This window comes from Melanostigma gelatinosum (assembly GCF_949748355.1).
Source record: "Melanostigma gelatinosum genome assembly, chromosome: 9".
In the NCBI taxonomy this organism is placed as follows: domain Eukaryota; kingdom Metazoa; phylum Chordata; class Actinopteri; order Perciformes; family Zoarcidae; genus Melanostigma; species Melanostigma gelatinosum.
In genome coordinates, this window is record NC_136642.1 from 2,330,402 (window position 1) to 2,340,038 (window position 9,637).

The 9,637-nt window shown below is 42.0% G+C and overlaps 1 protein-coding gene across 1 annotated transcript; it reads right to left on the minus strand.

Annotated features, from left to right (window-relative positions):
• Positions 1–3,145: 3,145 nt before the first annotated feature.
• isg20l2 (interferon stimulated exonuclease gene 20-like 2) lies at positions 3,146–8,421 on the minus strand. Its single transcript, XM_079275088.1, has 4 exons — positions 8,387–8,421; positions 6,612–7,383; positions 5,133–5,333; positions 3,146–4,189 (listed from the first exon to the last, which is right to left on the minus strand). Exons 2-4 carry the CDS (start codon positions 7,251–7,253, stop codon positions 4,076–4,078), a joined length of 957 nt encoding a protein of 318 aa, XP_079131214.1. The 5' UTR covers positions 7,254–7,383; positions 8,387–8,421; the 3' UTR covers positions 3,146–4,075.
• Between the last annotated feature and the right edge of the window lie 1,216 nt (positions 8,422–9,637).

Consider the following 9,637-nt stretch of genomic DNA (forward strand, 5'->3'; position numbering starts at 1 on the left):
GACTCAAAGTCCGGCTGCGACACAAAGACCGACAACCGAGACTGCCGAGAGGAGAGGAGGTGAAGAGAGGAGGAACTGGGGTGAAGGCAGTGTTAAAAGACCAACACCTCCTCCTCCTCCTCCTCCTCCTCCTCCTCCTCCAGCCTGGAAAATCATAATCCTGCTGAGGGTAAAGAACAAAAGAAGGGCGCTTATAGATTATTTTCACTTTTTATGTTTGTACACTTAAAGCTAAGTGGTTCCCAAAACTATTATGGTTTGATTTAATGAGGTGTGTTGTGCATTGATCTTGAACTGCCCTATTTTAGGTGATAATAAATCACAATTAAAGCTGCAATATCTCACCTTTTTATGACCACTAGGGGGCAGAGGAGCAAACAAACTGATGCTAATGTACAATTTCATTAGGATTCATTCACTGTCCGTTTCTAGAATTTAAACAACTTTAAAAGTCTTTTAAATTCAATATGTATGGCATTAATACAGCAAACAAGTCTTTTTGACAATTGTTCCTATTGAGGAGAATCCTTGTCAGAGCGCTGAGTCTTTTATGCTTTTTGAAGCTTCGAGCGCTGCAAGTTGAAAATCTCTGAACTTTTCAGGAAAGCGGCGGTGACGTCGCTGCAGAGAACGAAAGAGAAGCTTGTTTTGGCCGTGACGACATTACGTTCAAAAAAAGAAGTTCATTTTAGGCAACAAAACCACGTAGTTAGGTTGAGGAAAGCATCATGGTTGGGCTTAAAATAACTGTTTTTTATTTAAGTCAACAAAACTGGTTGTATAGAAGTCTATGAGAAAATGACTCTACTTCTCTCTTGATTTATTACCTCGGTAAACATTGTAAACATGAGTTTATGTCTCAATCTCTAGTTTCAAGTCTTCTTCAATACAGCATGATGTTCATTTAGTACATTATGGTCCATTTAGAGTCACACAGACCATAAAGCAGGGGATGCTTTAGGGCGGGGCTACTGTGATTGACAGGTCTCTACGGCTGTGACACAATGAATCTGTGAGCTCGATGAATGTCAGAGTGAGGATGGAATTGAGCATGTTGGTGACGTTGAATGAAGCTACATTGGCCTTCTTCAATGCCCACTGGACACAGCGCTAAAAAAAAGGTTTTAAAACATCAGTAAACTTCACGTAAAACATGCGTGCGACCATGGTGACCCCCAAAAGACAACATGGAGACTTGTACGTCCTCCTCTGCAGCTTTGAGTCTCAGCCTTCAACTCTCTCCGTCTACGTTACAGGTTCACTGCCAACGTGCAAAAATGGACAAGTTCCCGATGGCTCTGCAGTTTGCAATAAAAGCCGAATTATGCCGCTGATGCTGGGCCGTGACTAACGTGATGTGTGAATGAAAGGAAAGGTAATCTGCAGAGTCAAGCTCCAAATAACTTGACCCGGGGGGAAATAAAACCCCATGAAATCCATATAGTGTTGCCTAATGAGATCAACGGCGCTCTTTCATGTATTTCAAGGACTTATTAATGCAGCAGGTGAACACTTAATCTTCAAATGTGGAGAACATTAATAAATCAATAATATGTAATTATATTCAACATACGGTCTAGATTACCAAAAAAAGAAAGGATCACTGAGCCAAAAGATGTTTCTATTTGTTGATTGTTCATGATATATGAAGGAGAAAATGTTGTTTTTAACACAACACATTCGCAGAAGAAACTCCAAAGCCTCTTTGGTTTTGAAGCTCTGGCTTTTGCTCATGGAGGTAATGCGAGGGCATATTCACATTATTGGCCGTGCACAAGGAGGTTTAGAAGGGATAAGCAGGGATCATCTGGACTTAAATCACAGGTTGCTCTGCAATATTTATGTGTGTGTAACACAAAAGGCTGGAGAGGTCGAAGGTCACTAAAGTGAAAGGGCTTCACGTGACGCCTTCAGGCCTCAGTGGGCTTCAAGTAAAGTGTGTTTGATCAGCCGAGGCGCTCCTTCTGACAAATTCATTTGGTGTTTGATATTTTGTGGAACTTTATGAATGGGGAACCGGTTCTAAATGAGTAAAAACCCAGAGCATTGATGCGGTCCAGAGTTCATGGTTCTGCTATCGGTACTTTCTCAGTCCTGGAGTGAGATGTCCTCATCTCAGACGTCCTCTCTCTGTCTCTCTCTCTTTGTCTCCTCTTACAGCGTGAGACTGACATCGTGATCAGAGAGAAGGAAACATTGTAGAACTCTGGTCGTCTCAAACACAATAAAACCCTCACGAGTAAGTTCATCACATGTGACCAACAAGCAGAACATCAGTCTGTGTGCCACATGTTGAAGTGTGCCACATGTTCATGGGTTCCTTTATGCACTATGACGTTCATACAGGTTCTTTCAGAAAGAGCTGCAAGTGTCATAGCTGCAGCCTTGACACCGGCACAGTGATTGATTCAATTTGTGTGCCGTGTTTATGTTTTTATATTCGGTTAAGTGATGAGTGGGACAGAACATGATAAACAACTTATAATTATTACTATTTTAATTCTGGTGATAACCGGGACCGTTTGGTGTTCCAGAGATTTGTTGGGACTCTGGACATCCAGCGTTAAAGCCGGGACAATTCAGGACGAAGCGGGACGTCTGGTCATCGTATTCAGAGACGTATTGTGTTGCAGGGACAGCTAGTGTAACTAGCATGCTAACCAGCTAGCCCTCAGTCCAACATGGTCAATCACATTGAAGGTACAGGGATCGTACGTTTTGATAGGTTTATTGGATTGAATCCAGTGTTGTTTTCTGCTCTAGAAACTCATGTTTTCTTGCAGTGTAACTGCTTGAAAACGACATTTATATTTGTTTGGCCCGTGATTCCTGATATTCCTCTGTTGGCCTGTTTCCAACAGAGGGAAGAAGCTGCAAAGCCAACGCTTTGGTTTTTCTCTACTTGTCGTCCGTGGTTCCAGATGTCTGCCTGTGTGGTTTATTGCCGTCCTCTATTTACGACCTGACACACCGAGGAGCATTCCCAGCGCAGGAGACTCCACTGCCTCCTTTGCCAGCGACTTAGTCTGTGACCATCGGAGGCTTTGGCAGCTACATTCAGATTTGTCATAAACTAGAAAATAGACATTTAAACTTTAAATCCCTGCTGATAATAGTCGCCAGTTTATTCGACAAACAGAGAGAAACGGATGAAACCCACCGCCATGAAGGTTACAATGTCCAGAGGTGCTGATATAAATGTGTTAGAAAGAGCTCTCGGTACGATGAACTGAGTGTGTCGTCCCTCTGACGTGAGGGTGGCATGAACAGTGGGGCTGAAGAAGAGTTGATGCTCAACGCTTGTGTGTCCATTTACCCCTCACTTCTGACTCTCGGTGTAAACGACGCGACGTGCTCAAAATGATGGTGTGGTAATGATTTATTGGAGCGAAGCACCGCGCTGGATCTACAGCAGACGACTGACCTCCACCGCCGTTGCATAGGAAACTGCACATCCACCTTTCAAAGAACAGCAGATTTACATGAAGTGGAGGTCAGAAGGACAACTGGATGCTGGGCGAGTCAAGTAAACGTCTCATGAGGAGTTTATGAGGAACATCGGGGACCAAGCTCCCACAGAGGTTACCATGTGTCCTGTGGGCTTTGTGGGAATATTTAATCATGTTTTGTTGAGGTACTACTTTGCTTCTTTCTAGAAATCTATTCTGGGTTTTTCTCTCACTCTTTTTCAAACATTTACATGAAATAAAACATTCAAACGTGTGACTGTAAAGGATGAAATAGAATAACTATTTGTCATCCACAAAAGATCTCGTTTGATCTCTTTTAGTGGCCTTTAAATTGACAGCTGACTTAATTTAAACATGATGAGTCATCATTCATGATGTAGTTTTGTTGCTGGGATTAAGACACGACTGCCCCCTAGTGGCAGGATCACCTTTATAAACACCATGCAAACCCTGAGTTACGTTCTCCTCCCGCGATGAAGTGTTCTGGGTTTCTTCGTTCTCCTCAACAGGACAGCAGAAGAGAGAAGATCGGTCGCTCCGAAACCACAAAACGTCAATTTAAACCCAGTTTGATGTCCTCGTTGTCTCTTCTCTTCACCTTGGCACTAGCAGGCCTGCGACCTGGAGGCCAGTTTCCTCTCCCAGTCCTGCTCCACCACTTTGTAAAGCTCCATGGTGGCTCTGGCGTCCTCCACAGAAGAGTGACCCTTCCTCCCGGTCTGAGGACACAAGAGAAAGGGATCTGGTTTTAAACACTTGCTCACAACTCTACGAGGCTCCTTTAAGACGCGGTGTATCTCAGTCATTCACTCCGGCATGAGTAAAGCTGGTTTTAGCCACTTCTTTTATTCTCTTTGTTAGGAATTCCTGCCAACCCCGTCCTGATAACTCCTGATAACCTTCAAAGTAAAGACAGGAATGAAAGCTGGAGGTTTGGTGTATGGAAGTGCTGCTGAACCTTTGAATCCGCTCTGGTCGACCGATTAGTCCGGCAACGTGACATGAAACAGCGGTTTCTCGATTAAAAGGTCATCGACCAATGAGGGCAGCGGGGGGGACTCACGATTAGCCAATCAGCGGCAGGGGCGGGACTAAAGGGGTTGTCAGCTGTGCGCTGGAACCATGGCGTAATAATGACAGCGATGCTGTCGAGGCTGTTCTACGGGTGTTGAAAGCGTCGATTACTGTCTGCGAAAAATGTAAAAATGTTTTCTTGACCTCAATTATTTTTTGAACTACAAGTTTTATGAAATGTCATGTTAAAGTATGCAAATGAGGCATTATCTTATGCAAAGATGCAATTAGACAAAGTCGTAAAATGTCCGAAATGTCTATTTGGACGTTTTCTTTCTACATGCAACTTACTTACTGTGGTACAGTTAACCTGTAACATTCAGTTTAACTGATTGATAACTTTCATTGTTTATATTTTGTTGTTATTTGGACTCTTTCATATTTTGTACTGCAACAATTTCCCCCTGGATGAATGAAGTTGCATCTCATTTTAGAACGTGTATTTAATCGTTGCATATATTAACCCTGCTGTGGCCTTTGCATGACTGCAGCAGCATTCACACTCGTTTACATTAAAGTGACTTGCAGGTTTATTCAGACACGAGAGCGACATGCCGAGCTGCATACGTGTGGAGCGGACTTCCTTACCTGGATGTCCCGGTTGAAGATGGCCTTGGTGAGTCTCTTCAGCGAGGCGCACTCGGTGGCGGCGAAGCCGGCCTTCTGGTTGAGCAGCGGGATTCGAGACGTGTCTCTGGTCAGGACGCCCGGGTGAGAGTAACCGAGGACCTTGAAGTCGTTGTGGATGGCGTGGCCGATCACCACCTTCCCCATGAGCAGCCTCAGGATCTGCAGAAGAAGTCAGAAGAGATGAACGGGGAAAGACAGGCAGCTACTGTTTGACTGTGACAGGTGGACATTCTATTCAAAGGACAGTTTTAGGTTTTGGAAAACTGAACGCACAGTTTTCATGATTTTTCACAGTAAACAGACTGTTGATACGCAGGAAGCAATCTGATCTGTTCAGTGTGAATGGAGAATTCAACCACAAACAAAAACTTTAAATTACAGTCAATTAAAAATTGTATGAAATAAATTAAATACATAAAACAAAACAAAACAAATCAAATTAAATCAAATCACTGATTATCCAGAACGTTTCACCATAGCTGCATTCAAAGTGGAACTTAATCATTTGACAGTGGACAACACTGAAGTGCTGATATGCATCTCAAATATTAACATGATACTAAACTTGTGTACTTTGTATCTTAATGCAGAACAATTCTGAATAAAACATGAAGACGTTCGTCCCACAAGACAACAACGGAGATGCCAGGTCAAACAGGAAGAGAAACACAAACGTTCACGTTCATGACACACACTTCTTTTGGTACTGACTTTACAAAGTTGACATGTTGATCAAATTCATTTATATGAAAACAAATATAATGTCTCTATAATGTGACAATGTGCAACGTTTTATAGACGAGCAACAAGCACGTTTCCACTCAATGGACATAAAACTAACCTGTCAATCAGCGTGTAGCCCCGCCCTAAAGCATCCCCTGCTTTATGGTCTGTGTGACTCTAAATGGACCATAATGTACTAAATGAACATCATGCTGTATTGAAGAAGACTTGAAACTAGAGATTGAGACATAAACTCATGTTTACAATGTTTACTGAGGTAATAAATCAAGAGAGAAGTAGAGTCATTTTCTATAGACTTCTATACAACCAGAGGAGTCGCCCCCTGGTGGTCAGTACAGAGAATGCAGGTTTAAGACACTGAATTTGCTTCACTCGGCAGAACCGTAGGTTGCCGCAAATAATGTCTTTTGACTGTGGGGTGAAACATTTTTCGAATCAGTCAACAAGCCAAACTAATTCTTAGGAGGCAAAGTATTCCACCATCTTTGAGTTGGATGGAAAATTATACTGCAAAGCATGTACAACATACACCATATGTACACATTTTCATTGTTAGGCACGAAATGAGAAATGAATGAATCGAAAAACAAACTACCGGTACATGTGTGGTTACCTTCCGATGTGTTCCTTCAGTGGTAAAGGTGACAGAGGGAACAGTGAAAACACACTTGGATAATAGAATGATTTCCTCACCTCCTTCCTGGCCTCAGAGTACGGCGTGGCGTTGACGAGGTCACTGCGCCGGATGCCGCTCCACCGGGTGCGGTAGTCGGTGACGGGCACGGAGGGGTTGATGAATTTATCGTAAACCACGTCTCCGTCGTAGGACACCAGACTGCAGCGGGCCAGCTGGCTGATGCTCCCCTTGGGCCCCGTACCCACCATCTCACAGTCAAGAGCGAGGTACTTTGTGGGGATTCCCGCTGAAGTCTGCGCGGCGGTGGCGGGTTTATGGCTGCACGACGCTGAGGGCCGGTGGGCGGTGGTTGCCGGTTTTCTGTGCACCGGCTCCTTTGGCTTTCCACGGCAGCCTCTGTTGTTAGCAGTCCTGGAAGGCAGGTGTTGTGTGGACGTCGAAGCATTGTGGCTAAAGTGGAAAGCGCCGGCTGTACCGCTTGGATGCGGTGAACCTGCGCCGTGCGTAAAGGCGCCATTTTGCAGTGGAGGTGGGTAGGGTCTGGGCTGTCTCTCTCTGTGGTTGTGTGTATCGTTACCTACCAGGAGGCCCCTGTGCCCGATAGCACGCATCCTATTGTATCTCCCTCGGGTTCCTCTTTGAGGCCTCCTCCGTGCAGAGCCACCAGCGTAGCTCACGTTGACCGTAATGTCCGACATGGTTACGGAGGATCAGAGGTCAGAAGCAATGTTCCCTCGGGGCAGATGTGCTTCTGCTGACCTCCTCAACCGGTCTTCGCCCTTTGTAGTCCCGTTTTGTATCAGCTGACACCAGTTTAAATGGATCATCCTGCGAGACAAGAAAAACGTTATCCAACTCTGTCTTAATTTGCAGGACTTCAATGTATAAGTTCAATATTATAACCAGAGACCTTCAAACTAAAAGTAAGAATTTAAGAGAGGCACTTGAACGCATCATATCACATCACTGTATCTTAAATTGTTCATAGAATTTTGACTTTTTATCTTATTAAATAATGGTGTTAAGTATGAGAGAGGTCAATGAGGGTGAAAAGCATCTTTCTACTACAAGAGGGTTCTCATTATTAAAATGTGTGGTTCTAACCAGTGGATTCACTGAAGTAAAAGTAACGACTACATGTAAAAGTCCTGCATTAAACACCGTACTTAAGTAAATGTACGTAAATATTAATAGCTCAATGTACTTAAAGTAAAGTGGGAAAAGTAAAAGTATTCGAGGACCATCTATTGTCGTAATGCAACACAAAGGAAATTCAGTCGTATTTGTACTCAAATGCAGTACAATTATATGATGATCATAATTACTATATATATTTGATATGTTATTAATAATAAATGATATAACATGAATACATTTTCATTAGATTATATATTTATTTACTATTATTACTTGAGTAGTTAACTAGTTAGAACCTAAGATTACTGAATTAACTTTAAGTGACATGAAAAAAAACCATTTGCTTCATTTTCCACATTCATTTGCAAGTAATTTACAAGCTGATGACACAGAACTATGTACAAACAAGGAAAATGCACAACCAATGTCTTAAATTAGCTCGTAAATGTCATAAAAGCAAACTAGTTCCGACTAAACGCTTTAGACATTAGCGGATGTTGACGTTAACCGCCAGTTAGCCGTTAGCTCGCTAACCGCCAGCCGTGGATACTATGCCAACTCAACGGTTCGTTTTTTCTAGATATGAATGTCTCTCAACGGCAAAATTCTTCCTCGTGTGTTTGTGGACATATAAGTAGCTCGATAGCGATGGGTTCTCTCTTAGAAAATAACATTGTGAAATAGAGAAGCCGACCTGCTGCACACAAGTGTACCTTCTTTCTTCTTCTTCTTCTTTTTTTTAGGTATACCTGCGGGTGACAAACAATGAATTGGTGCATTACCGCCACCAACTGGTATGGAGTGTGTATCAGGATAAAAAATAAAATAAAAAATAAAGAGAATGAATAATAAACAAAACAAAAAACAAAACAACTGGCTCATATTTTCTTAATAACATTAGTTTGTCCAACATATTGAAACATTTTGGACCTCGCGCTTCTTCCGGCTTGACAAACTGTCAATATCCGGGTCATGCTCCCTTCTGGGGGTACATCCCAAGTCTCTTAGGGTACATCCCAAGTATATTAATTGCATCCCCGTTTCCCTCACTTGCATCCTTTCCTTGCGTATTAGTCCCTCCCACCAGGGACACAGTTATCGTCACTGTACTTGATAATAGCAACTAATAATACCAATAACTAATAAAGACACACAATATATACATATATATACACACACACATATATATATATATATATATATATATATATATATATATATATATATATATATATATATATATAAAAAGCTGAACTGCTCACTTGAAATTCAATTTGGAATATTTGGAATAATCACAACAATTATATTAACAGAGATCCAGTAAGGAAAGAGGATGAGACCTTTCCTCTAGCGCCACCCTCAGGACAAACTTTAGATTTCTAGCTCCACTACAGGTGAGACATGTCTAGTATAGTATGTGATATTTCATCAGAAACATTTGATTCTACATGTTCTCATTTAAAATCTCGCCACAAATAAAGCGTTTACTTTAACCAGATTGTGTAAAAACATTAAATTGTGAAACTATGAAGTCATGATTGATTCATCTGAGACCAACAGTCATGTGACAACAAATCAGAGAAACTTTGACTGAACTTCAGGAAGTGAACACAGAGCAGAGGAGACAGGAGACAAACAAGTTCAGTTGAAAGGGCTTCATGTACATTTATGAATGGAACGGGTTTAATGTCCACAATATAACTTCCATATGAAGTCTTCCTTTATTTTATTTATTAATAATAACAGGATTATTGTGTTTAAATGACAATTGTCATAAAGTCATGATGTTACACACTCCGGTACAGTAGGTGGCGTTATGCACCTTAAACGTTGGTTTGTAGTCCGCCATTAAACTGAAGAAGAAGAAGAAGAAGAAGAAGAAGAAGAACGCATTCTACATGTGAACATGTTACAGCTGTGCTAAGGTTAGCTTGCTAGTGGCTAA